This window comes from Platalea leucorodia (assembly GCF_965183815.1).
Source record: "Platalea leucorodia genome assembly, chromosome: 23".
NCBI classification, from domain to species: Eukaryota; Metazoa; Chordata; class Aves; order Pelecaniformes; family Threskiornithidae; genus Platalea; species Platalea leucorodia.
The window spans coordinates 959,451-986,382 of record NC_138845.1 but is presented as its reverse complement, the minus strand read 5'-3'; the positions used below and the strand labels follow the sequence as shown (position 1 = coordinate 986,382).

Here is a 26,932-nt window from a genome sequence, read left to right as displayed (position 1 = left end):
GGGTGGCCGTGGCACACCTTCCCCAGGCCCCCGCTCTCCTGCTGGGGGAGACGTGCGGCGCCTGGGTGGGGAGAGGCCATGTCCCTCACTCCTCCCCTCTCCCAAAGCCAAGTGGTGAGTGGGGGGAAAGCTCTCTGCAGGCTAACACGAGGGGTTAAAAATAGACGTTTGCTAAATTAGCTTCCACTGAAAGTTCAAGAGGAAATCCAGGTTTAGCTGAGGCTAAACGAAAGAGCTGAAAATAATAATAAAAACTGATTCTTGCAAAGGAGGGGGGAGGATGGCGAGCAGGGAGAGAAGGAGCAAGCTGAAAAACAAAAGCCTTTGAGGAGGGTAATGCTTTCCAGCTGCAAAAATACAGCCTGGGAGAAGAGCAAGTGCTTGCGTCACCCCCAGCTCCCTGGCCCGGTGCTGCCCCGCTCGGAGCTGGGGCCTGGCTGGGAGACCCCCAGGAGGACTGGGACCCTCTCCTCTGACAGGGAGAGGCGACCGTCGCAGAAATGGCATGAGGGAAGCTGCGAGCGCCAGGAAGCGAGCGGCTAGGAACCTATAGCTTGTTTTGGTCATTTTCCTTTCTGATTCCTGTTTAGCCTTTGAGTGCCGTGTTGGTGAACTTCCTCCCCGTTGGACGGGCTGGACACGGCTCCGGCTCAGTGGGATGCGGCCGGTGAGGTGGCAGCGACTCCGTGACGCCAGGGGCTTTGGGGGAGAGTGACGGGAAAGGAGGACTGAGGTGCGGGTGAGCGCTGGTGATGGGGCGGCGATGGCAAGCCCCCTCTGGGAAGAAGGCAGCGAGGAAAAGCCAAAGCCTGCGGCCAGGGGAGTCCGCGCCCCTGTGCGGGGGGCGAGGGCCTCCGCACCATCCCGCCAGGCGCTCCCTGTCCGCCCCTGCTTGGATCGCTCCCTCAGTCCTGTGACTCTGACTCAGCCGCGCAGGCGCCAGCCAAGACCTGCTTTTTTGGGGAATTCTTGCACATCCCTTTGCTGAAGTATTTCTCACCCAAGCAGGGCTGCGCGCGCATGGCTCTGCCGCCCCCTCCCCTTGTCAGAGGGGTGAATCAGGGCTGGGGGTGCAGCGGGGAGGGAGGGAGGGTGCTGGCCCAGGCAGCGTCACTCAGGCAGCCCCATCTCAGAGGCAGAGTGCGGCTCTCACCTGCCCCACACCACCTCCCTGCTGTCCCCCGTCCACCTTTTTAGGTGGTTTTCACTCAGTACGAAAACCTCTATTGTCAGCCGGTGTGCGGGTGCCCAGGAGCTCAGTGGAGGGTGCGGGGGCCCTGGCTGGACCAGGAGCCCTGACTTTGCCCGGGCCCCACTGCCGGCTCTGGCATGTTGGGCAGTGTGGGAGGAGCCCTGCACGGGCCTTTGGCTCGGGTGGTTTGATGCTAATTCCTTGGCTCTGGCTGTTTCCACTTGTTTTTACGAGATGCATCACGCTGGGTGGTGGCTGCAGGCGCTGCGGCCTCGCCCTTCCGGAGGGGAGGGCCGTTAGTCACCAGCCGGCCATCACCACCGGCAGGACATCCCCATCCCTGGGGCCATGGCCTTGACATGAAATGTTCAGTGGATGCGTGCGAGCAAGCGAGTTGGCCTGGATAACTTGGGGACTTGGGGTTTGGGTTTGCGCTCACACAGGTCACCCCCAAACCACTGGGTTGCTCGTTAGTTGGGTCTCATCAGAACCCAGGCAGTGCTTCATGGTGCTACAGCAGGGAAGGGCTTGATATCATCAGGCCAAATCCTGCGAGCAGGGGGAGCATGGGGCGTTGCAAAATGTCCTGGCTTGATTCATGGTTTCCCTCCCTCTGCGCTCCCGAGCTTCTGCACTGGTTAATAATTCAGCGGCGTCTGGCCCTGCTCCTCGGGGGCTGTCTGGGTCCTGATGTCCTCGGGGTGGTCGGGCTATGGGGCTGCTGCTGCTCCCGTCCCATCCCTCCTCTGCCTTGCCCGTGCCGATTGTGAAGCCGAGCCACAGTGCCAGCGCTGTGGTACACCCCCACCGTGCTTTGGGGGTGGTGTGGGGTGTTGGGGGGCACTAACCAAAAGGATAGGTCTCCAAAGCACTTGGCGTCTCTCAGAGCCTCTGGGAGCTACAGCCCCTCACCCTGGCCTTTGGCCCAGGGCCGGCAGGCGGGGTGGAGGGGAGCGCGTGGAGCAGCGCCAAGCACTGACCTGGTTGCAGGGAAGGAATTCGGGTGCATTGGGTTTATCCAATTTAACAGGCTTTCACTGGTGTAATTAAATACTTAAATGCTGCATGCCAGATGCCGTCTCTCACCTGCTTCTGTGCCCTCTCACAGGCTCGGGGCGTCCCTGCGGCTCGGGATTAGCGCTGCCCGCTCTGCTCACACTGCTTCGCCCGAGCAGGGCTCTGCCTGCAGACCCTGGCTGCTGCGGTCCCTCCCTGCGCTGCTGTGAGCGTGGGCTCGGCAGACAGCTGCCATCCCGATGCTGCAGTTCGAGCCTTTCCCCGTTCTGTGCTACTCGGCTCTCCAGAACCGGCTTTGCCTCCTCCCTCCTCCAGTGCCCACCTTGCAGAGCCTTCCCCCTGCCTGGGCCAGCGTTCCTGCAGGGTGCTTTTCTGGCTGTGTGTGATGTCTCCGACAGCGCTGCTGCTTGCAGCTGGTGGCAGATCCCATCTCCCTCGGGAGGAGAGGATGGGTTGCTGTGTTGATCCGCGTGGGGTGATCAGGGCCAGGTCCCTGGTGCAGTGCAGATCACAGTTCCTTCGTGGCTCACACGGCCTCGCTCCTCAGCTATATTTGTGCTCGAGATGTCTGGGGGGCTGGGAGGTGGTCAGAGACCCCATGCATAGGCACACATGGGGCTCCTGGCTCCCTCCCTCCCTCCCTGCCTAACCTCTCCTCACCCCCCCCCTCCCACGGCCTAGATGTGGAGCAGATGGCTATTGACTGGCTTACGGGCAACTTCTACTTCGTGGATGACATCGATGACAGGATCTTTGTCTGCAACAAGAATGGAGTCACCTGCGTCACGCTGCTGGACCTGGAGCTGTACAACCCCAAGGGGATAGCGCTGGACCCAGCTATGGGGTAAGAGTTCTGCTTGGGGGTGGGAGGGCTCAGCGTTGCTGCCTGGACCTGCACCATCAATTTGGAGAGGTGGAGCAAGCCAGGAGGGTCCAGCTGCTGCAGTTAAGTGGGGTGGCAGGGATGCTGCTGGAGAAGTGACTCGCCTGACTGCGAGGGCCCCTCTGGGCTTTAGCAACGAGTGAATTGCAGCATTTGCTCTTCCTCAGCTGAGACTGGGGCCACGTGCTGTAGGGTAGTCATGGCAGCAGTGTTTTAAGCAGTCCACTGGTACCAGCCAGTTTTGGAGGAGATGAGGTCCTTAGAGGTGGGTCAGAGCAGCCCGAGCCTCTGCTCAGCTGGCACTGCACCGGGAGCAGAGCCGGACTGGTGCGGCACTGGGGAACATCAGTATCTGAACCTGGGTCTTCTAATTAACTGTTCTTGGTGACAGTTGGCAAGCGTGTGGTCCCTCCCTCTGGGGCTGGTGGGGTCTCTTATACCTGCCTGCCTGTGTCCAGAAGCCCCTCTCTGGAGGGACGCTTCCCACTCCGCTTGCCCTGGGCAGCGGTGTTGCCGGTGCTTGGTCCTGCAGGATGGACCTGGCCAGGCTCAGGACAAGCTGCTGCAGCTTGTGGCTGTGTGGTTACAGCTTTGCACCAACTTTCGGGAACAGAGAGTCAGATACTTGCACTGATCGAGCAGCTCCCCTTGTGCCTATTTATACGGGGTGCTGCGGTCAGATGGCAACTCTCAGGCAGCTGCCTTTTGCAAAGTCCCGTGCATGGGGAAGCTGGGATGATGAATCATTGGAGTGGCTCAGGGCATGCATGGCAGCTGCTGGACCCTGGGAGCGGGAGCTCGCGTGGCTGAGGCTGCGGTGGGCAGAGCAGCGCAGCTTTCTGCGAGTGCGATCCGGCCACAGGGCATGCGTGCAGGGGAAATCCCGCTGCCCAGCAGGGAAGTCTGTCTGCCTAACCCGATGGTCCACTCCATCTGAGGGTGCTCACCTGTGCATGCTGCGGGGTCCCAGTGAAACCAGTAAAGAGGACATCTCCCCACTCGCCTGCTGCTTTCCACGTGGGTGCTTTTGTCCTTGCCTGAATGAAGAGAGCTGATGTTATTGAGCAGAAAATCTGAAGTATTTTTTATAAATAAATGAATATTGCATAGTAGCCTGGAGAGAGACTCTGGCCTCGAACAAGGAAGGTGCAGACAAGACCCCTCTTGGGTTCTGCAGCAGGGTCCCAGCACGGCCCAGGCGCTCAGGGCAGCAGTGCTGAGCCCCAGCTCTGGGCTGCGCCTTGCCGGGGACGCACCGTGCTAGGAGCTGCTGCCGCAGGCAGGATGGCTCTCAGGCGCGCAGCACGTGGGCAGATGCATCAGGTTGTGTTTTAACATGTCAGCTGGTGGAGGGCCCTGGACCTCTTCCTGGTGACACCAGCAAATCTAGGTTCAAGCTTTTGTCTGCCTGTCTCAGCATCTCTGCCCCGGTTGCTGCGGCTCCTCTGAGCTCCCCCTGCTGCCGCGCCTGGCAGCAGGAGCAGGCAAGTGCTGCCAGCCCTTGGCACAGCTGGGCTGTGCAGGCAGCGAGAAGCTCCCCTGGGCCGGCCCTGGCTGGGAGCTGCTGTCGTGGACCCCAGCCACCGCCGTGCCCACGGGGGCAAGCCCATGTCTGCAGGCGTGAGCGTGCGCCGTCCGTATGTCTGCGTCCTCCCTCTCTCTGGGTCAAACATAACATCCAGGCTCTGAGCTCCCGTGTTTGCCCTTCTCACGCAGCAAAGTGTTCTTCACCGACTACGGGCAGATCCCCAAGGTGGAGCGCTGCGACATGGATGGACAGAACCGCACCAAGCTGGTGGACAGCAAGATTGTCTTCCCCCACGGCATCACCTTGGACTTGGTGAACCGGCTGGTGTACTGGGCTGATGCCTACCTGGACTATATTGAGGTGGTGGACTACGAAGGCAAGAACAGACATACCATCATCCAAGGCATCCTGGTGAGTGGGGCCAGAAGGAGGTTGGGATCGGGGCGGGGGGCTTTATGGCAGAATGTGCTAGAGGCATGTCTGAGCTTAGCCTGCTGGGGGGTGCTGGTCCACAGGCTTGGCTTTGCTGGTCCAGCAAAGAAAAGGCGTGATCTACTGAACACCAACTGGTCCTGCAGCACCTGCCTGCCAAGCCCGATCTCATGCCTTAAACGGGCTGGGGGCAAGAGCCATAGGGCAGGATCAGGGGCAGGGACTGGGGGCTTTGCACACCTCGGAGCCAGGGTTCTCACGTCTCCTCCTAAATTCCTCATGGACACCTGCATGGTGCTTTCCAGATTGAACACCTCTACGGGCTAACGGTCTTTGAGAACTACCTCTACGCCACCAACTCCGACAATGCCAATGCCCAGCAGAAAACCAGCGTCATCCGGGTCAACCGCTTCAACAGCACCGAGTACCAGGTGGTGACACGGGTGGACAAGGGAGGAGCGCTGCACATCTACCACCAACGGCGCCAGCCCACAGGTGGGACCCCAGCCTGGCAAAAGCAGTTTCTTGGACCCCAAAGGCTGGGTGATGATGGGGACAGGCTGCACCTTCTGAATTCCTTCTCCTAATGAGGCCAGACACCCAGGACAGGTTCACTTGTCCAGGAGCCTCCGCTGGTAGCACCCTGTGGCCCCGAGCAGCTGTGCTCAGCCCAGGCCTGGCCTTGCCGAAACGCCTCCAGCTCCCCCCCAGCTTGCTCTTTGTACCTGGGCAGGCAGGCGGCAGCGGGAGCCTTGCTGCAGGGGGCAGCAGCAAAGTGGAGGGTGCTGCCAGAGCCTGCCCGGGGGGCTGAGTGCTGGGGGGACCAAAATGCACCAGCCCAGGGACGGCGACAGAGGAGCCAGGTGCCTGGCTGTGGTCCGCAGGGACTCCCGGAGCTGCAGTCCCGCTGCCAGCGCTCCTTGGCCAGGGGCTTGTATGGGGTTCCTGCTCCCCAGGCATCTGCGGGGCCAGCCTCTCGCTGGGCTGCCGCACACCCTGGGATGCCCCTGGCCCATCTCCTCCTGCAAGAGATGTGGCAGCCATCCCCGCGAGCCGGGCAGCTGTGCTATGTGGTTGATCAATCACATGTCACTGGAGAGCACAGGGACATTGGAGCAGATGCAGCATCTTGAAGTATTAATGGCTCCCTTTTGTGGTGCTGCATGCTCTTGGTCCCTGCTGCCGGCACGTTTGCCCTTCGACCAGAGCCACGTGCGCTCCTAGGCACCAGAAGATTTCAAGGGAGTTGAAAGGCTTCAGAGCTGCAGGCACTGTCCCCTCCTCGCATCCATCCCTGTCTGCCTGCTCCACCCCCAGCGCCTTTCTGCGGTTAATCAATTTACTCGTTTAAAATCCTCGTAGCATCTGCAGCCTGCTTGGCATTTTCCAGAATGTAAAAATAATCAGGAGATTTCCAAGTGGTGAAGGAGTGTGATTAAGGGGGCTCTCTGGGCCAGTGCTGGCTGTCACTGTGCCGGGGCTCATCCTGCCAGGATGAGCACAGAGCGGCCAGGCAGCCCCGCTGTCGCCGTGGCCTCTGAGGGATGGCACGGCAGGACAGAGGCAGCGTGGCCCAGTGGCTGTGGCCGTGTGCTGGGACACACCGTGCTGCTTTCTGCTCCACAGTGATCCTACATCTTGGGCAGGTCCTTTCCCATCTCTGCATCGTCTGTCCTGTGCAATGCTCAGCCCCTGGCTGACTGGCCAGGAGCTCCAGGGAGAAGGAGCCCCCCTAAAGCCCAGCGGTTGGGCTGGCAGCACCCACGAGACCGTGTCAGCATCCCTGCAGTTGCAGACTAGTGTCCCCTGCCTGCCTGTGCTTCCTGGCCGGCATTAACCTGTGGCTGGGCAGGACATCTCTGCGCTGCTCTGGTTGCCTCTGGCTGCTGGAGCCCACCACTCTGTGTTGCAGTGAGGAGCCATGCCTGTGAGCCGGATCAGTTTGGCAAGCCAGGAGGCTGCTCGGATATCTGCCTCCTCGGGAACAGCCACAAGACCCGAACCTGCCGGTGCCGCTCCGGATTCAGCCTGGGCAGCGATGGGAAGTCCTGCAAAAGTGAGTCCTGGCCCTCCCTGGAGAGCTGCGGGGTGGGGCGAGGGGGCTGGCGGCCGCCCCTCTCTGTGAGGGACTGGGGTGGGCAGAGGTGCTTGTGCCAGATGATTGGGAACACACGGGCCCAGGGCAAGCCGATCTTTTCAGTTCCTTCCCTCCCGGTTGCAAATACACCTTTCCTTCCTGGCCTAAGCTGTTGGCCGCCTGCTGGGCTCTGCAGTCCCTGCAGACCTGCAGGGGCAGGTTGCTGCCGCCTCCTGGCTTCTGTGTTGTAGCTTCGACCCTGCAAAAGCCCCGGTGCCACATGCATCGGGCTGCCCACCCCCAGCGCTGCCCTGGCCTGGCTGGTGGCGATGGCTCTCCCCATCTCTCTGCAGAGCCTGAGCATGAGCTGTTCTTGGTGTACGGGAAGGGGCGTCCGGGCATCATCCGCGGGATGGACATGGGAGCTAAGGTGCCGGATGAGCACATGATCCCCATCGAGAACCTCATGAACCCCCGAGCGCTGGACTTCCACGCTGAGACTGGCTTCATCTACTTTGCTGACACCACCAGCTACCTCATTGGGCGCCAGAAGATTGACGGCACGGAGAGAGAGACCATTCTGAAGGACGGTGCGTTGGCCAAGGGGCCCAGCCTGGTCCCTTCCAAGCGCGGTCAGCCCCCGGGAGCTGGCAGCAGCAGCCGTCAGCGCATTTCCTTGCATAACGGCAGTGCTTCTGTCCTCTCCTTTGCATCTTTGACCCTTAAAACTAAGGTTTGAAGCTGCTCTTCGGGTTTATCTGTAGACTGCTATTGAAAGACAGGTACAGAACACATTGCCCAGCAGAGGCAAGTGAGGGACCCCTGTCTCTGTATGTCCCCCTCCTACCCAAGCTGGCCCACCCTGATCAGTCAGGGCCCCTGGGGCTCAGCGTGGTGGCTGATCCATCCTCATGCTGCCAGGAGTATGTTTGTGTTGCTTCGGGACAAACCAGCCAAGGATGCTCCTGAATTCGGCTTTCTCCAGCCCAGGCTCCCTGTGGCTGCGGTACCTCTGGGGAAGCTGCCTGTACTGGGGCAGGTTGTTCTCTGTCAGTTTGAGTTGGGATTGGGTGGTGCCGAACACACCGTGAATCATACGGGGCTGTCGCTTCCGCTTCCCATCTTCCTGCTGCCACACAGCCCTGGTGATGAGTGCCTGCTCCTGCTTTTCCCCAAAGGTATCCACAATGTGGAAGGGATCGCTGTGGACTGGATGGGGAACAACCTGTATTGGACTGATGATGGCCCCAAAAAGACCATCAGTGTGGCTCGGCTGGAGAAGGCTGCTCAGACGCGGAAGACACTGATCGAGGGGAAGATGACCCACCCCCGAGCGATCGTGGTGGACCCCCTGAATGGGTGCGGGTGCCTGGGCGGGCAGGGCTGGCTCATGGGAGGGCATGGCTGCTCTTGCCCGCAGTGGGGACCATCAGACCTGGCGGTTCGGTCCCCAGCTCCGCATGGCTTGCGTGTGCCCTGCTGCATCGCTGAGTGTTCGTGGTGGCTCCTGAGCTGCGACAGCAGGGCCAGGCGGGGCAGCAGCTCCAGCCACAGTGATGGCAGCAGCTCTGCACTGCGCAGCAGCTTCAGCCTGGGCTTGGCGGCACTGGTGTGGCCGGGAGGGCCGTTGGGCCATTCCGTTGGGCTGGGGCCTGGCTGTAGGCACAGGGCAGCAGGACCTCCCTGCTGCTTTGTGTCAGCCGTTCTGTGAGCAGCCAGAGTTCACACCTGGTTTGGTGGAGGCAGAGCCAGTTGCTCTTCAGATCAGTGGTGGGATGGGCTCCAAGCCCAGCTCCTCTGCTTCTGTAACAGCTTAGCGTCTGTGGCAGGTGGATGTACTGGACGGACTGGGAGGAAGATCCCAAGGATAGCAAGAGGGGCAAGATCGAGAGAGCCTGGATGGATGGTTCCAACCGCAACATCTTCATCACCTCCAAGACTGTCCTGTGGCCCAACGGGCTGAGCCTGGACATCCCAGCCAAGATCCTCTACTGGGTGGATGCTTTCTATGACCGCATCGAGATGGTCTACCTCAACGGCACGGAGCGGAAGGCAAGTGGAGGCCCCACGGGCTCTCAGATGCCATGGGCAACCGAGCCACTGCCTTGGGTCTGCTCAGTGGGTGGCTGGCCACATTCACCCATGCTCCCCTGCCGCCTGTCCCTTCCTGTCCCTTTCCTCTGTCCCTTGCCCTGTCCCACGGTGCGGGGTTTCCCCGGGCACCTGTCCCAGCTAACGATGAGCCTCTCCACCTCCGTGGGCCCGCAGATCGTGTACGAGGGACCTGAGCTGAACCATGCCTTTGGGCTGTGCCACTACAGCAGCTTCCTCTTCTGGACTGAGTACCGCAGCGGCAGCATCTACCGGCTGGATCAGGCCTCCAAGGTGGTGAGCCTGCTCCGGAATGAGCGCCCACCCATCTTCGAGATCCGGATGTATGACGCGCAGCAGCAGCAAGGTGCTGGGGCCACCTCTGCCTGGCACCACAGGGACCTGCCACGCATGAGGCAACGGGGGCATTGGAAGAGGGATGGGACTGGGGACTGGGGGCTGAGGAAGTGACCCACCTAAGCAGCCGCCCCACCTCTTTTTGCTTCCTTTTGACCATATCCCTACCTGTCTGTCCATCCCCACGCACCCTGTTTTTCTCTCCATAAACCCTGCTAACGCTCATCCCCTGCCCTTCCAGCCTTTCTTTCTCCTGCTCCCTCCCTGCCAGGCTTCCTGGGTATTTCAGCCAGGCTTTGTGTCCCCTGAGGGATCCCCCCTGCCTTGCTTGGCCTGATAAACTGGGATCTCCAGCTGGTGAGGGATCACCAGTGTCTTGCATGGCCTGATGAACTGGGGTCTCCAGCTGGGTTCCAACTGTGGAGCCTGTTGAGGGAGTCCAGGGGGCCGGGGGCACCCAGCAGCCCTCCGTGGGTCAGCAGGGTTCCCTGAGTGCTGAAGTCCCCTTCTCACCCCTGCATTGCCTCTGCAGTGGGCTCCAACAAGTGCCGCGTAAACAACGGCGGCTGCAGCAGCTTGTGCCTGGCCACCCCCCGGGGCCGTCAATGTGCCTGTGCCGAGGACCAGATCCTGGGATCAGACTCAGTCACCTGCCAGGGTAGGCTGCCTTGGGGCCCTTTCCCCAAGGGATGAGTGGGGACATGGGGTCTGTGGCTCCACTCTGGCACATCAGCAGTGATGCCTTACGTGGTGGGGGGTTGGCCCAGGGCTCGGGGAGGTGGGTGCTCCCTGCACCCGTGGGAGCCTGCAGACGAGTCACGTTACTGGCTCCGGTTCCTCTTCTTGCACGATGGCAGCAGGACAGCCCCCGGCCTGGGGAAGCGGTTGATAATTCCTGGTGGGGATTGCTGCGCTGAAGCTGTGCAGCCGTGTCTGATGCTGCCCACACAGTTGGGGCAGGTTCACTCTGCTGCCAGTGTGGGGGAGAGCCAGGTTCAGGGCTGGGACCCTGGGTGGTACCGTGCTTCGCTGGCTTAAATGAGAGGGGTGAAGCTCTGCTGGCACAGCCTGTGCATGCAGGCTGAGCCAGGGTCTCTCCCCCTCGATCGTGGGCTGCACCTTCTCGTTTCGTGCTCAGGAGCTGGTGCACATGGGCACAAGTGTCTGTGCTCTCAGGGCTGCTGGGCAGTCGTGTAGACATTCTGCCAGCCTGGGGACAGAGAAGTCGTCTTGTTGCTGCCCTGCACTTGGTCACTTGGTTAAAATCATCCCCTCCCTTTGTGTTTCTTTTGCCAGCCAACCCGTCCTACATCCCCCCTCCGCAGTGCCAACCTGGGGAGTTCGCCTGCAAGAACAACCGCTGTATCCAGGAGCGCTGGAAATGTGATGGGGACAACGACTGCCTGGACAACAGTGATGAAGCCCCCGAGCTCTGCCGTGCGTAGCTGCCTTCTGCGCGACGGAATAGCAGTTTACATGCTCCTGGGGCAGCAGGATTTGGGCTAAGCTTCCCCCAGATGTGGGGCCAGTGGCTGGGACGGGGTTGGGCAGCCAGGACCCTTGTGTCCCCTCCCTAGCTCTAGGAAGGGAGTGGGCTTGAGTGGTTGAGGGGGGAAGTGGTGATTAGGATCCTGAATCCCCAGTTTGTCTGAGGCTCCCTGCTCTTTTCTCTCTCAGTTTTTCTCTCCACCAGACACGGAGGAGGAATGGGGGTGGGATGGAGAAGGGCAGGTCCTGAGCATGTGTCTCCCCTGCAGACCAGCACACCTGCCCCTCAGACCGTTTCAAGTGCAAGAACAACCGCTGCATCCCCAACCGCTGGCTCTGCGATGGGGACAACGACTGCGGGAACAACGAGGATGAGTCCAACTCCACCTGCTCGGGTGAGGAGCCTGCCTTGTCGGAACAGAAAGATAGCTCACACTGCTGTGCTGAGCTGCAGCCTTCGCTGTTCCCTGCACGCTGCAGGGCTGAGGCCGAGGTTTCAGGGCCTCGTGCGTCCCTGCTGCTGCCTTGCGGCCATTTTGGCTTCTGCTCCTGTGACTCACAGGAGCCCTGGGGGGTTTGTTCCCTGCCTTTCCCCCATCAAAGCAAGGCACTGCCAGCTACTAAAGCTCTTGTCTGTCTCTCCCTGGGTCAGCTCGGACCTGCTCCCCCAACCAGTTCTCCTGTGCCAGTGGGCGCTGCATCCCCATCTCCTGGACATGTGACCTGGACGATGACTGTGGGGACCGCTCCGACGAGTCTGCCTCGTGCGGTGAGCTGGGGAGGGGAGTGCTGGGAGCACTGGGAGCACAGGGCCCTCTGGGGGAGCGGTGCTCCTCAGCCCACCACAGGGCAGAGGCACTGGTGGGGCTGGGCGTGAGGATTGGGGGACAGGGTGTCTCCCCCACACTGATCGTGCCTCTGCCTCCTCCACAGCCTACCCGACCTGCTTTCCCTTGACGCAGTTCACCTGCAACAACGGGCGCTGCATAAACATCAACTGGCGGTGTGACAACGGTAAGGACCATGGCCCCGCCATTGGGGCTGCCAGGGGAGACGCAGCTGGGGACAGCGAGATCAGACACAGGGGTACCAGCCTGGCAGGGGACCCTGTTCCCGCAAGGGCCACTTCTCAGCCTTGTGCTAAACAGCAGAGCCCGGGCCCTGAAGGGAGGTCATTAGCTGAAGCCGTGAGCGCATCCTGCAACACTGAGACCCACGTTTTCCTTGGCTGCCCTTGGAGGAGCATGTGTTGCAGGAACAGCCTGGCAGGGATCATTTCAGGAGACCTTGGCATTCCTTGCAAGGTGGCCAAAACTCTGCCCCAGTGCTTGAGACAAGTGTGGAGTGGCCTGTGCTGCTGGCGGGGCTGAGCCAGGTCCCCTAGCCCCAGGGAAGGCAGGAAAGGTCTCCCAGCGAGCCCAGGTCTGGCCTCGGATCTTTCCAGGGCCAGGCCTGGGAGGGAGGATTTGCCCCAAGGCTTCTCTGCTTCCCCACAGGTTTATTTCAGTCTTCCTAGTAGCTCTGCATCATTAGGTTTAATTAGCGGCTTCAGAGCAGGCGAGGCACGGTCAGAGGTGCAGAGTGCACGTGCTGGTGCAGAGGGTTAGAGGGGAGCTGCGGGTGCAAGTCTCTCCCTGGGGTCTTCCTGAGCAAGTGGCCTCTTCTTCCTGGGGCAGCCCCACCTCTGAGCCGTCCCTGCCAAGGGACGGTCTCTTTTCCTAGGGATCCAGCAGTGCTGGCAGCCAGGTGCTCACAAAAGTGATGGCCTTGGTGTGGAGCACCTCCGTGCAGCCAAGAGCCTCGCCAGACACCCACAGGACAGGAGCTGCAGCAACAAGGGGCTCCCCCAGCATCCTCCACTGCTTCTGGTCTCGCCTCCCAGGCCGCTTGGTGTGCCTGTGCAGCCTCTGTGTGTCCCTCTCCATGTCAATGTTCGCATCCCGGCGTCAGTGTGGTTTTGTGCCGCTCTCTGTGCGTGTGCCGTGTTGTATTGTTTTGTTTGTCATTGTGCCCACTCTCCTGTCTGGTTGGTTCTGTGTTTCAGAAAAAGATTGTGGGGATGGCTCTGACGAAAAGAACTGTCCAAAGCCTACCGGTTAGTGCATAGATCAACATGCACCAGACCCCCAACCTGACCCCACACAACCCCCAAACATGCCCCCTTCAGAGTCCTGCGAGCCCCATGGGCTGCTTCTCCAGACACTGGCAATGCCCCCTGCACTCTCTGGCAATGCCCCCCACTCTCTGGCAATGCCCCCTGTGCTCCAGCAGTGGGAGGGACATGCTGGGTGCCAGGGAGCCAAGCAGCCGTCCCTCCCGGCTCACCGAGTGGAGTTGCTCGGGAAGCTGCTGTTGGTGGGAGCCCGGAGAGGTCAGGGTCTGGAGCTGCAGGAGCTGGGCTGCTGGTGAAGCTCTGCGGCAGCCATCAGTGCCATTGTCCCCGTGCCTGTCATGAGCTCCCCTGTGCGGTGGGAGGCAGAGGCATGGGGAGGCAAAGGCCCTTTACCAAGCTCAGATGGGGCATTTGCAGCAGAGCAGAGCCTATGGTGGTTCCAGCAAGCCAGGCCAGCCCAGTGCCCTGTGCCGGTGCCAGCAGAGCAAGCGGAGGGGCTGCATTGCCAGTGTCACAGCACCGTCGGACTAAAGCTCCCCCTGCCCGTCAGCGGGCGATGGGGTTTCCCTCAGTCAAGCTGACATCCCCCAATTGGCCGTAACCAGCCCATCTACCCATGGATGTGCCCTGTAAAGGAGCGCACTGTCCCCCCAGCTCCGCTCCCCCTCTGGAGCAGAGCGGCCCCCTTGGCACTGGGTGCCCTCCCAGCCTCCCCAGGTACATGGCTGATCTATGCAGTTTCTGTGTTTCATTTTCTTTGTGTGCTGCTGGTGCTGTGGCCATGCCTGGCGAGCGTGTCAGGGGGCGGGAGGGCCGGGGGCTTTCCATTCAGCCCAGCCTCTGCTGCGGGGGTCCTGCCGCCAGCGCTGAGGGGCTGCCTGTTGCCCTGCATCCTGTCTGCCACTGTGGTCCGTCGGATCCCTGTTGTTCCCCGCTTCCCCCAGCCGCCTCCTCTGGCGGGGGGTCTCTGCCTTCCTCCCTCCTGCCGTGCCTCCACCAGCCCTCCTGGATGGCTGGCCGGGCACTCTCTGAGCCCCTTCTCGCTCCCCTTCCCTCTCCAGACAATGACTGCGGGGACAACAGCGACGAGGCAGGCTGCAGCCACTCCTGCTCCAGCAACCAGTTCAAGTGCAACAGCGGGCGCTGCATCCCTGTGCACTGGACCTGCGACGGGGACAACGACTGCGGGGACTACAGCGACGAGACTCATGCCAACTGCACCAACCAGGGTGAGCCCCAGGTCATGGTGGGGCTGGGCTGCCCCTGTGCTGCTGCTTGTCGTCCTCCCCTGGGGGGACCCAGGTCCTGCCCCAGGAGGGATCAAGCGGGCGATGGGGGAGGTGAGCATGGCAGATGGACCCTCCCAGGCATCAGCTCTGCTGCTGTCCTGCCTGGAGAGCCAAAAGCCCCCCCGAGCAGAGCCCCCGCCTTCCAGGCAGGGAATCCTGCAGCCTCCTCTGCCCACCCTGGTGCCCAGATACCCTGCTCCTGCCTGCATCTTTGGGTGCCCCCGGCCCTTTCCCTGCCAGGCTGAGTGCCCAGTCCTCCTCCCGACCACCCGGTTCCTGCCCAATTCCCAGTTCTTCTGGGCAAAGGCAGTGACTGGGTGCATGTGCCCTCCCACCAGCCACACGCCCACCTGGGGGCTGCCACACTGACGAGTTCCAGTGCCGGCTGGATGGGCTCTGCATCCCCATGCGCTGGCGCTGTGATGGCGACACGGACTGCATGGACTCCAGTGACGAGAAGAACTGCGAGGGGGTCACCCATGTCTGTGACCCCAATGTCAAGTTTGGCTGCAAGGACTCAGGTGAGAGCAGGGGAGGGGGGAACCGCTGCCCCCACCCCCTCTGACCTGGGAAAGGGACTGGGACCTGCCTCAGCTTGGTGGGGATGGGGACAGGGGAGGTAATGGAGGGACACCATCTCCAGGACAGCTGGGACCCCAAGTGCCTGAAATAATGTCTCCTCTGTGTTTGATCTGCCCCTTTCTCGATCCTCCCTCGGCAGCCCGCTGCATCAGCAAGGCCTGGGTCTGTGACGGGGACAGCGACTGCGAGGACAACTCGGATGAGGAGAACTGCGAGTCGCTGGTGTGCAAACCTCCCTCCCACACCTGCGCCAACAACACCTCCATCTGCCTCCCCCCGGAGAAGCTCTGCGACGGCTCTGATGACTGCGGGGACGGTTCTGACGAGGGCGAGCTTTGTGGTGAGTGCGGAGCTGTGCACTGGGACATGGAGTCTCCCCTGGCTGGGAGCAGGATGACCTGATGAGTGTGTCCTCTCTCCGCAGACCAGTGCTCCCTGAACAACGGCGGCTGCAGCCACAATTGCACCGTGGCCCCCGGTGAGGGCATCGTCTGCTCCTGTCCCCTGGGGATGGAGCTGGGCTCGGACAACAAGACCTGCCAGATCCAGAGCTACTGTGCCAAGCACCTCAAGTGCAGCCAGAAGTGCGAGCAAGACAAGTACAACGTCAAGTGCTCCTGCTATGATGGCTGGATGCTGGAGCCTGATGGCGAGAGCTGCCGCAGCCTGGGTGTGTGCGGGTGGGCTGCGGGGGCTGGCAGCATCCCTCCAGCTGCCCATGATGGGGGTTGTCCTCCCCCCACTCTTGGGGGCAGCAGCAGTGGAGCTGAGGACTGTGCTGATGGGCATGGCCATATCCTGGGGTGATCTGCCTGCCGACAGTGGATGCCTTGCTGTCCCCACCTGGGACAAGCAGCCCTTTACGGTGCAAGGGTCTGGGTGGTTCCATAGCTGGGACTGGGGCCAGGAGCCAGGGATACCTTCCCCCTGCCTTGTCCATGCCATGCTTCTGACCCTGCCCTGCTTTCCCCAGACCCCTTTAAGCCGTTCATCATATTCTCCAACCGCCACGAGATCCGCCGCATTGACCTGCACCGGGGTGACTACAGCGTCCTGGTCCCTGGGCTGCGCAACACCATCGCCTTGGACTTCCACCTCAACCAGAGCTCGCTGTACTGGACCGACGTGGTGGAGGACAAAATCTACAGGGGAAAGCTGCTTGAGAATGGGGGTGTGTAGCCCTGGGGGTGCAGAGCAAACTGGTGGGGGCCAGAAGGGTGGGAAAGCAGGGGTGCGGTTCTGGGATAGGGTGCCGGCAATGACTCCTTGGCACCCTGCAGTGGTGCAGCCGCTGGAGCCCACAGCCCCTGTAGCGATCCTGTTCTGCTCTCCAAAGTTGCTCATTATGTAGGAATTAATTAGCATTCCCAGCGCTTCCCTAATGGTAATTGCAGCCCAGCAGCTGGGAGCACAAAGCCAAGCCCCCTCCCCATCAGTGCTGCAGAGCCGTGGGAAGGGGCACCTGCAGGAGGGGGCACCCACAGAGGGGCAGCGAGAGCCCGGTGCTGGGACCACAGATGTGGGGCTGAGCCCTTTGGAGTTCAGGCCCCATTTGGGGAAGAAGCGTCCCCCTGCCATCAACCCCAGTCAAGCCAGGTGGAGCTGTTCAGGTGGCGGGTGGGCCGGCGAAGAGACACCAGCCTGAGCCCTCCCACTGCTGTGCCCCACAGCTCTGACCAGCTTTGAGGTGGTAATACAGTACGGGCTGGCCACCCCTGAGGGGCTGGCTGTGGACTGGATCGCTGGCAACATCTACTGGGTGGAGAGCAACCTGGACCAGATCGAGGTGGCCAAGCTGGACGGCACCATGCGAACCACGCTGCTGGCTGGGGACATCGAGCATCCCCGCGCCATTGCCCTGGACCCCCGCTATGGGTAAGGCAGGAGGGGACATTGGTCACCAGGACATGGTGGCACCCTTGTGATCTTGCAGGGGGACCAGGCCACGGGCTCCTGTCTGGGCACACACCCCATTGCTGATTCAGGAGGCAGAGCTTGGTGTCCCCGTGCTGACCATCCCCGCTCACTGTCCCTTGCAGGATCCTCTTCTGGACAGACTGGGACGCCAGCCTGCCCCGCATCGAGGCCGCCTCCATGAGCGGCGCGGGCCGGCGCACCATCCACAAGGAGACGGGCTCGGGGGGCTGGCCCAACGGGCTCACTGTCGACTACCTGGAGAAGCGCATCCTCTGGATCGATGCCAGGTAGGACCAGGACACCCATCTCTGCCCTGCGTCTCTCCGTCCCCTCTGGACCCCTGCCCTCCCTGTCCCTCCCAGCTCTGGCACCTTCCGCCTCGCTCCTGTTCTGCCATTTGACTGCTGGGCTGGGAGCGAACGTCTTTGCTCTGTGGGGTCTGTTTGTGTTTGCAACACATTCCAGCCTTTGCTCTGGGTTTTCTCCTCTGTGGGGGCTCTGATCCCTGGTGTAAATCAGCAGTCATCCTACTCCGCAGCATTGAGGAGAGCAGAGGAGGCGGCTGCTTAGACCCTGTGGGGTTGCTCTTGGGTTAAAGACCTGGCCTTTGCCTGTGCCTGGTAGCCCTTGCCCAGCCATCTGCCTGCTCTCACCCCCTGTCTCTGCCGGGCACAGGTCAGATGCCATCTACTCAGCCCTATACGATGGGACGGGGCACATCGAGGTGCTGCGGGGACATGAGTACCTGTCGCATCCCTTCGCCGTCACCCTGTACGGGGGTGAGGTCTACTGGACCGACTGGCGCACCAACACACTGGCCAAGGCCAACAAGTGGACAGGGCACAATGTGACAGTGGTGCAGAGGACCAACACGCAGCCTTTTGACCTGCAGGTGTATCACCCCTCCCGGCAGCCCCTGGGTGAGGCCTGGGGAAGCGGAGGTGGCGGGACAGGGCAGGGGGAGTGTGGTGGGAAGGTGGCACTGGCACTTGGTATGCGCCCAGACCCACTTGGAGCATTGCGTGGGAGCCACTCCCACTCCCGTGCCTGCCCCTTTTCACCCTCCGCTGAGCCGGAGGCCTCTGCCATGGCCCTGGCCACCCAGCAAAGAAGTGTCCTGGGGTGATGAGGCTGATGGGGCAGAGCTCCTTGATGGGGCAGGCAGGGTCTGGGAGGTCTGCAGCTCTCTGGGGCCTCCTGGGTAGGTGTCCCCTGGAACAGAGATGTCACTGAGTCTTATCCCCTTTGCAGCTCCTAATCCCTGTGAAGCCAATGGAGGCAAAGGGCCGTGTTCCCACCTTTGCCTCATCAACTACAACCGCACGTTGTCCTGTGCCTGCCCCCACCTCATGAAACTGGACAAGGACAACACGACGTGCTATGGTAGGAGTCTGCCCAGGCCGCCCTGGGGTGGGGAGGACAAGCGGGTGCTTTGGAACTGGTTCTGCAGACCAGGCTGAGGTCCCATGACTGCCCCTCTTGTCCTTCTCCCCAGAGTTTAAGAAGTTCCTGCTGTACGCACGGCAAATGGAGATCCGGGGCGTGGACATTGACAACCCCTACTACAACTACATCATCTCCTTCACGGTGCCTGACATCGACAATGTCACGGTGGTGGACTACGATGCCCTGGAGCAGCGCATTTACTGGTCTGATGTCCGCACCCAGACCATCAAGAGAGCCTTCATCAACGGCACCGGTGTGGAGACGGTCGTCTCTGCGGGTGGGTGTGGAGGAGCATCGCCCCACACAGCTGCTCCTGTCAAATCCCGGAGTGGGGCAGAGCCACCAGCCCTCCAGAGGCTTTGGCTCCGTGAGATCAGCCGTTCATCTTCATCTGAGCATCATCCCAGCCCCGTTCTCACAACTAATGAGTCTGCCTTCTCTGTTCTCTTTCAGACCTGCCCAATGCTCATGGCCTCTCTGTGGACTGGGTTTCCAGAAACCTCTTCTGGACCAGCTACGATGCCAACAAGAAGCAGATCAATGTGGCCCGGCTGGACGGCTCCTTCAAGAACGCGGTGATCCAGGGGCTGGACAAGCCTCACTGCCTGGTGGTTCACCCCCTCCGGGGGTAAGTCTCTGGCGGGACACAGTGCCAGCAGGCTTGGGGTCAAGCCAGGAGCGTCAAAGGAGAAGGTGTATGTGCAGGCACACGTGTGTGTGCGTGTGACAGTGCACGTGCGCGGTGGAGGATAGAACAGGTTGCTTTCCCTATGTGTCAGTACGTGTAGGAGGTGTGTGAGAGGAGATGGGGCCACAGCTCAGGAGGCGTGTGTCTGTTGGCGCGTGCAAAGCAGCAGGCTGCATTTCCATACACGCACGTGTGCGCGTGAAGTAAAACAGGCTGCGGATAAGGGTGCATCCATAAGCGTGTGCCAGTCTGTGTGTGCATGGGGCCTTGCTGCGCGGGGCTGCTTGAGTGCTTGTAAACACCAAACGCTCTCCTGGTTCCCAGCACTGGAGGCGAGGAGGCCGTCGGGCTGTCTGGGCTGTGCAGCGAGAGGGGAGAGGGGCCAGCACAGGGCTGGCCTCAGCCTGCAGAGCAGGCTGGGGTGCTGGGGGCCGGCGGAGCCTAGGTGGGCTGGGAGGGCAGCAGAGCTGCGTGTGGGGCTATTGGAGCTGCCGTACTCAGTGTCCCCTCACCGGTGCAGGAAGCTCTACTGGACAGACGGGGACAACATCAGCGTGGCCAACATGGACGGCAGCAACCGCACTCTCCTCTTCACCAACCAGAAAGGACCTGTTGGTATGGACTCCCCCGTGCCCCCCAGTAGCACCCTGCCTTGCGGCACCCTTGCTGGCCCTAAAAGCCTGAAGCCCCCACTCTGGCAGCCGTGGCTCCCTGGAGGGCTGGCAGCTAGTTTGTGCTGGGTCACCATGACCTCGCATGCCCATTCTCTCCATCACCTCATCCGCTCTGCCGGTCCCATCCCACCTCCCAGATGGTGACGGTCCCTGCATGCCGCCTGGACACTGACCTTGCTTTCCAGGCCTGGCCATTGACTACCCAGAGAGCAAGCTGTACTGGATCAGCTCTGGCAATGGCACCATCAACAGATGCAACCTGGACGGCAGTAACCTGGAGGTGATCGAGTCTGTGAAGAGTCAGCTGAGCAAGGCGACCGCCCTGGCCATCATGGGTGAGAGCTGGCAGAGTGATGGGGGTGGTCCGTGAAGCCCTTTCCCTTTCTCCTGGCCCTGCCTAGACACAGACTGCTCATTGCCACCTCTAGCAGCTGTGGAGGGGATGCCTCTCCAGCAAAGGCTGAGCTCAGACCCCTTTTTCCAGGCCATTGTATGTAAATCTGTGTGGAGCCACCGCTCTTTGCTGCTGGGGCGGGAGGGGATGGGGAAAGCTGCTGCATATTCCTGCCTTCTCCTCCCAGGCGACAAGCTCTGGTGGGCTGACCAGGCCTCTGAGAGGATGGGCACCTGCAACAAGAAGGACGGGACGGAGGTAACAGTGCTGCGCAACAGCACCACACTGGTGATGCACATGAAGGTGTACGACGAGAGCATCCAGCAAGGTAAGCGCGTGGTCCTGGGGCAGAGACCCTGCAGGGCCAGGCAGTGGCTCGTCCGCTCCGCTGGGGTGCCAGCAGGGCCGGAGTCTGGCTCACAGTGGCCAGGCAGCTGGCTGACCCCATCCCTTCTTGCTGGCCCAAGCCTGGCCCTTGCCCTCGCACCAGGTCCCTGCCGGCTGGCACAGAGCACCCGCGTCTCATGCAGCTCTCCCGAGCGGCACTGGCCCCGGCTGCCCCAGCCTCTCCGCAGGCACCCGCAGCCCTGGCGGGTGTGCCCTGGGCCCCAGCAGCCCCTCACCCCCGCTTCTCTCCACGGCAGCTGGAACCAACCCCTGCAGCCTAAATAACGGCGACTGCTCACAGCTCTGTCTCCCTACTTCTGAGACCTCCCGGTCCTGCATGTGCACTGCGGGCTACAGCCTGAAGAGTGGGCAGCAGTCCTGTGAAGGTGAGCATCCCCTCACCGAAAGTACCCCTCAGAGCAGAGGCACCCCTCAGCCTCCCCAGCCATGCCTGCTGCGTACTGCAGCTCCACCTGTGCCGCATGGTGCTGCACGGCCAAGCGAGGCATGTGTGCCGGTGTGGTGCGCGGGGGGCTGGTAACCGCTCGCTCCGGCTGTGTGCGAGCTCCTCCCAACTGCCCCACGCCTCCCTGCACCCAGCAGCACTGCAGAGGGACACTGGGAGCCAGAGGGATGCCGGGGGGCCAAGGGGACTCGGGAGGGGCTGTGGGCTCTGGCCGCAGCGAGACCCTCACGTGGGCTGTCCTTGCAAGGGGCTGGCAGCAATGAGTGCGGGTGGCACGGGTGCCCAGGCACCGAGGGCTCTGGGTTTAGCAGGAGGAAGGGAGCAGGGCTGCACGGTGGGAGCTCTCAAAGGAGATGTGAAACCCTTGCTATCGGCAGCGGATTTGGGTCACTGACTCATCACAATCACCAGGACCAGGGCTGGGCAGCCAGCACAGCATTTGCTCTGCAGATCCCCAGTCCTTGCCCAGTTTGCCACCATCTCCCTCGGGAGGGAAGAGTCCCCCCACTCCATGGTCACTGCCAGGGCTTCTCAAAGACTGTGTGCAAAATGTTCTTGGTGTTTTTAGAGGGGGCTGGCAGAGCTGCTGCACCATCTGGGTCAGGGCAGGGACTGAATAACAAGCACTGTCCTGACCCAGATGCGGTGCAGAGCTTTTGCCAGCGCTCAGGGGCGGAGGTGGTTCTGGAAAGAGGCCTCGCTCATGTCTCTCCTGTGCCCTGGCATGGATCAGGACTCCTTGAACAGGCTGCTCCGGCGCTTGCAGCCTCCAGGGAGGTCCAGGCAGGGCCTGCCGGAACGCAGCCCCTTTGCAGAGCTGAGCAGGGAAGAGCTTTGTGGCTGTTCCCCAGGTTCCTGCCTCAGCCGTCAGAAACCTCGTCCCTGACTATGTCCATGCTTGGTTTAGAGTGGCTTGTTCCCTGCCCTTTTTCCACAAGGTTTGCCATTCCTTCCACTGCCCAGTATGGCAGTGAAAGCCATCCCATGCTGATCACGGAGGAATTAATAGAATCAGTTTAAAGTCATTACCCCTTGTCCTATCACTACACGTCCTTGTAAAAAGTCCCTCTCCAGCTTGCTTGTGGGCCCCCTTCAGGTACTGGAAGGCTGCTATAAGATCTCCTGGGAGCCTTCTCTTCTCCAGGCTGAATAACCCCAACTCTCTCAGCCTGTCTCCATAGGAGAGTTGCTCCAGCCCTCTGATCATCTTTGTGGCCCTCCTCTGGACTCGCTCCAACAGGTCCATGTCCTTCTTGTGTTGGGGGCCCCAGAGCTGGATGCAGTGCTCCAGGTGGGGTCTCATGAGAGTGGAATAGAGGGGGAGAATCACCTCCCTCGACCTGCTGGTCATGCTTCTTTTGATGCAGCCCAGGATACAGTTGGCTTATTTAATCTTATCCACCAGGTGGTCCATCTGTCAAATCCATGTCTCTCCAATTTAGAGACAAGGATGTTGTGCAGGACGGTGTCAATGTCAAAACCAGTTTTCTCCTTATGTTCATCCTCATTAGTCCCCTCTCACGTGGGGACCCAAGTGAAGCAGGTGCATCCCTCCCTCCTTGAGAAACCATGGTGCAGCAAAGCTTTTGAAGTGTGCCACACGCATGCTGCCCATGCAAACACATCACCCACCAACTGCAGCGCTGTGGGCAGGATCAGGCACTCGGTGTCCAGCAGGACTGCCTCCCCCACCACCTCTCCAGCTGCCTGCGGAGCTGCTGCTCACACTGCCAGCCCACGTCTCACATGCATCAGCCTCGGAGTCAGCTGAGAGGTGGGCGTAGGGGCTGCCTGTGTGGGGATGCTTCAGGCAGCCGCACAGCCTACCAGCCGGTCCAGTTCAACCCTGCGCTGCCTGTCCCTCTGCTGTCCTGGGCAGTCTGCCCAGGCCGGGGGCTCGTGGTGCTGCTGTCATGGCAGGGTCGAGCCCTCCCACCATCCCTGCCAGACTTGTGCTCCTCCACAAAGCTGTCGCAGTTTTCCATGAGCTGTGGCTGTCCGTTGAAGGGACAGCATGTGGTTTGTGGGATGCGTCTGACTGTCTCTGCATCTATGTTGCAGGTGTTGGCTCCTTCCTGCTGTATTCGGTCCATGAGGGGATCCGTGGCATTCCCCTGGACCCCAACGACAAGTCGGATGCTCTCGTGCCCGTGTCGGGGACATCCCTGGCCGTGGGGATCGACTTCCACGCAGGTGATGTGAGGGCTGGGAGCAGGACAACAGGGCTGGAGAGGTTGGGGAGGGGGAGTGCAAGGGGGACCATCACCAGACCCTCCTCTGTCGGTGCTCTGGCCTGGAACGTCTCCCCTCAGCAGCTCTGGGTGAGGGAAGGTTTCAGGTTCACATGCTGGGGCCTTGGGGTGCAGCTCAGCCTGGATCTGTGCCACCCTTGGGGTGACCCACAGGCAGTCACTGACACCCACTGTCCTGCCTGGCCCCTCTCAGAGAACGACACCATTTACTGGGTGGACATGGGTCTGAGCACCATTAGCCGGGCCAAGCGGGACCAAACGTGGCGGGAGGACGTCGTCACCAATGGCATTGGCCGTGTGGAGGGCATCGCCGTGGACTGGATCGCTGGTGAGACGGGCTCCGGAGCAGGGAGGAGCGGGTGGGCAGTTGGGGAGTGGGGCTTGTGTGGGTGTTCACTGTCCCCTCTCTGCAGGAAACATCTACTGGACGGACCAGGGCTTCGACGTCATTGAGGTGGCCAGGCTGAATGGGTCCTTCCGCTACGTGGTCATCTCGCAGGGGCTGGACAAGCCACGGGCCATCACGGTCCATCCAGAGAAGGGGTGAGACACCGCACAAAGCCACCCGGAGAGGGCCATCAGCTGGGGGGTGGGCACGTACCGGAGACCCCCAGCACCCTCCCGGGAGAGCCATGCAGTTTGCACGCAGTGAAGGATTCGTAAGTCTCCTGCCACACCAAGGGACAGGCCCCTGGTGTCCAAACCAGCTGGGTTTAACCGCCCTTTCACTGATGGGCTGAGCTTCCTGGGAGCTCCCCGTGACTTCGTGGGTGCCAGCACCTCAGAAAATCCAAGCAGAGCCTCCCCAGACCGGCTCCAGCTTTGGACAGAGTCACAGGGAGAGGAGAGTTGTTTGGGTCCAAGGAAGGATGGAGAACAGCACCTTAATGTGCCTGGCACATGGGCTGGTTTCTGGGCTGCATCCAGCTGCAATGCAGCACTCCTTTCCCCAGCTGCAGCGTGGTCTGCAAGCACACAGTGGCCAGGAGGCTGGCAGATCACCAGGGGTCTGGACTGAGGCCTCGGTGTGGAGGGATGAGGGGGAGAGGTGTTTGTCCTCTGCTTTGATGGCCAAAAGGCCCAAGGATGCTGCTTCTGGCCAGCCCCCGGTCACGTCCCTGCTGCCCCTGCAGGTATCTGTTCTGGACGGAGTGGGGGCAGTACCCCCGCATCGAACGGTCACGCCTGGATGGAACCGAGCGGATGGTGCTGGTGAACGTCAGCATCAGTTGGCCCAATGGGATATCCGTCGACTATGAGGTACAGCTGCTGGCTGGGAAGATGGTGCTGCCCTGGGGCCTGGCAAGGAGCGTGCTGGTCCCAAGGGTCCCTGCAGCCATGCCCCTGCTGGTGGGGACTCTGGGGACACGGCTGCCCTCCTCGGGGCCCTGGAGTCTCCTCTCCAGGGAGGGTTGTCCAGGGTGGTCGTCTTCTGAACCCTGGGACCTTCTGCTGGATGTGGTGGGAGGTGCAGAGGCTGCCTTAGTGCCACCCTGGTGTGCTGCTCCATTGCTGACTGGGATGCTTTCTCATCGCCTCAGGATGGGAAGCTTTACTGGTGCGATGCCCGGACAGACAAGATTGAACGAATCAACCTGGAGACGGGTGAAAACAGAGAGGTCGTCCTGTCCAGCAACAACATGGACATGTTCTCAGTGTCGGTCTTCGAGGAGTACATCTACTGGAGCGATAGGTATGGTGCCCGAGGGGTCGGGTGGTGCTGGGGGTGCCCCAGGCACCGGCTGTGAGGGAGGGTGGGGGAGGCGGAGCTGGGTCCCACCGCAGGGTGCTGCTGGGGTGGGCCCCGCTTCAGTTGCTCAGTGACTCTCTCCTTTCTTAGGACTCATGCAAATGGCTCCATCAAAAGAGGCAACAAAGACAACGCCACCGAGTCGGTGTCCTTGCGGACAGGGATTGGCGTGCAGCTCAAGGACATCAAAGTCTTCAACCGGGCCAGGCAGAAGGGTGCGTCCAAGAGCAGGGTGTCAGCCCCTCATGCAGCGTTGCCAAGTGCCAACAGCTGCCCGGGCTGGGCTCCCATGGCAGGCAGATGCGTGGAGAGGGATGGAAACAAACGGGCCACTGTGTCCTCGTCAAAAAACCGTGTCGTGCCGTGGGCTGAGCCCATTTCTTCACCCGCTTCCTCTGGGAGCGGGGAGAGGTGAAAAGCGGCTGAGCAGGAGCATTCTCCTACACAAAGCCTGTCCAGTCCCTTGAACAATCCCCTCCTTTCCTCTCCAGGCACCAATATCTGTGCCCAGAGCAACGGGGGCTGCCAGCAGCTCTGCCTGTTCCGGGGCAGCGGGCAGAGGACGTGCGCCTGCGCCCATGGCATGCTGTCCGAGGACGGGGTGAGCTGCCGGGACTATGATGGCTACCTACTGTATTCGGAGCGCACCATCCTCAAGAGCATCCACCTGTCAGATGAGAACAACCTCAATGCACCCATCAAGCCCTTCGAGGATGCGGAGCACATGAAGAATGTCATTGCTCTGGCCTTCGACTACCGCTATGGCTCCAAGGGCAGCAACCGCATATTCTACAGCGACATCCACTTTGGCAACATCCAGCAGATCAACGACGACGGCACAGGGCGCAAGACCATTGTGGAGAGTGAGTGTCACAGGGCTCCCTCCGCGTGCATCTGCCCTCAGACCCCTCTTTTCTGTTCCCTCTCCCCCCGAACTTCCTCCTTCCTCGCCCAAGGGCTTTTTTTCCTTTTTTTGGTGTTTTCAAGAGGCGTTTTGAGTGGCAGCTGTTAAGGGTTCAGCTGCAAGCTTTCTACCAGAGCCTCTGGAAGAGGCAGCAGCCTGTGGTAGAGGACACAAGTGTCAGGAGCAGTCTGCGGAGCTTGTTCTGGCAAGGAGAGTGTATCACAAGGCTCAGGCATGCACTTGGGTATGCATTGCTCTAGAAACAAGGCACTGCAGCAAACTTGGGATCTGCTTTGTGTTTGCATTTGACTTCCAAGACAGACCCGTTGAGCCTGAGCAAACCTGGCCGCGCCTGGCCCTGTCTTCACCTCCAGCCGTCGGTTTGCACTTGGTTGGTTTTATTGGCTCCTACAGCAGTTAAAAAGACCACGTCTGCTGCTCTGCGTCACTAGGGAGGACCTCCAGTAAGGGTTATAGATGTGTTCGCTAATGAATGTATTTACATTTGGCACTTGGGATAGCTGTAATCACAGACATCAGAAGAGCAGTGCCTATCTCTCATAGCCGGTTCATTAAGCCTTTTGCTGATCGTTAATGAGGGAGGAAGGATGAGTGTACAGTTCAAGTTCCTGGCCTGGGAGCTGGAGGGAAGGTCTCCACGGTCAGCCACGAGTCTTCGTCTTGCCACACTGTGCCTCTGGGCCTCAGCTCTCCCCTGGCAGCAGCTGCTGCGGACAGGGGGACTCGGAGCAAGGCCTGGCCAGCGCAGGAGAGGTGATCAAAGCATGTGCTTGAAAGCCAAGTTCAAGTCCTGGTAGCAGAGATCTGCCCAGGAGGCCTCCCCAGGAGGTCTCCTGGGGTTTCAGCTCACCCGTTAGCACAGACTCAGCCCTGCTGAGTCCCCTCAGGTGCTGCCGCATTAGCACCCTGTTAGCAAGCAGCCAGAGCTTCTGAGGGTTTTTTTTTTTCCAGTGTAATTAAAAGCAATAACTTCAGGCTGCCAAA

The 26,932-nt window shown here is 61.0% G+C and overlaps 1 protein-coding gene across 3 annotated transcripts in view; it reads left to right on the top strand.

The window, feature by feature from the left end:
- Window positions 1-26,932, top strand: part of LRP1 (LDL receptor related protein 1) — a 91,648-nt gene that overhangs the window by 40,792 nt on the left and 23,924 nt on the right. For all 3 annotated transcript variants that reach the window (XM_082332708.1, XM_082332707.1, XM_082332709.1), the window contains exons 7-41: window positions 2,891-3,053; window positions 4,809-5,031; window positions 5,358-5,547; window positions 6,965-7,108; window positions 7,483-7,719; window positions 8,308-8,488; window positions 8,959-9,181; window positions 9,398-9,587; window positions 10,110-10,235; window positions 10,874-11,014; window positions 11,335-11,460; window positions 11,718-11,834; window positions 11,999-12,079; window positions 14,240-14,407; window positions 14,806-14,988; window positions 15,189-15,389; window positions 15,474-15,719; window positions 16,023-16,220; window positions 16,720-16,924; window positions 17,089-17,253; window positions 17,642-17,886; window positions 18,218-18,349; window positions 18,462-18,689; window positions 18,866-19,040; window positions 19,621-19,715; window positions 19,960-20,109; window positions 20,356-20,496; window positions 20,813-20,941; window positions 23,083-23,214; window positions 23,467-23,601; window positions 23,687-23,816; window positions 24,407-24,533; window positions 24,815-24,966; window positions 25,114-25,238; window positions 25,515-25,886. In XM_082332708.1, the coding sequence (XP_082188834.1) occupies window positions 2,891-3,053; window positions 4,809-5,031; window positions 5,358-5,547; window positions 6,965-7,108; window positions 7,483-7,719; window positions 8,308-8,488; window positions 8,959-9,181; window positions 9,398-9,587; window positions 10,110-10,235; window positions 10,874-11,014; window positions 11,335-11,460; window positions 11,718-11,834; window positions 11,999-12,079; window positions 14,240-14,407; window positions 14,806-14,988; window positions 15,189-15,389; window positions 15,474-15,719; window positions 16,023-16,220; window positions 16,720-16,924; window positions 17,089-17,253; window positions 17,642-17,886; window positions 18,218-18,349; window positions 18,462-18,689; window positions 18,866-19,040; window positions 19,621-19,715; window positions 19,960-20,109; window positions 20,356-20,496; window positions 20,813-20,941; window positions 23,083-23,214; window positions 23,467-23,601; window positions 23,687-23,816; window positions 24,407-24,533; window positions 24,815-24,966; window positions 25,114-25,238; window positions 25,515-25,886 (5,976 nt within the window). The remainder of the gene's footprint in view (window positions 1-2,890; window positions 3,054-4,808; window positions 5,032-5,357; window positions 5,548-6,964; window positions 7,109-7,482; window positions 7,720-8,307; window positions 8,489-8,958; window positions 9,182-9,397; window positions 9,588-10,109; window positions 10,236-10,873; window positions 11,015-11,334; window positions 11,461-11,717; window positions 11,835-11,998; window positions 12,080-14,239; window positions 14,408-14,805; window positions 14,989-15,188; window positions 15,390-15,473; window positions 15,720-16,022; window positions 16,221-16,719; window positions 16,925-17,088; window positions 17,254-17,641; window positions 17,887-18,217; window positions 18,350-18,461; window positions 18,690-18,865; window positions 19,041-19,620; window positions 19,716-19,959; window positions 20,110-20,355; window positions 20,497-20,812; window positions 20,942-23,082; window positions 23,215-23,466; window positions 23,602-23,686; window positions 23,817-24,406; window positions 24,534-24,814; window positions 24,967-25,113; window positions 25,239-25,514; window positions 25,887-26,932) is intronic.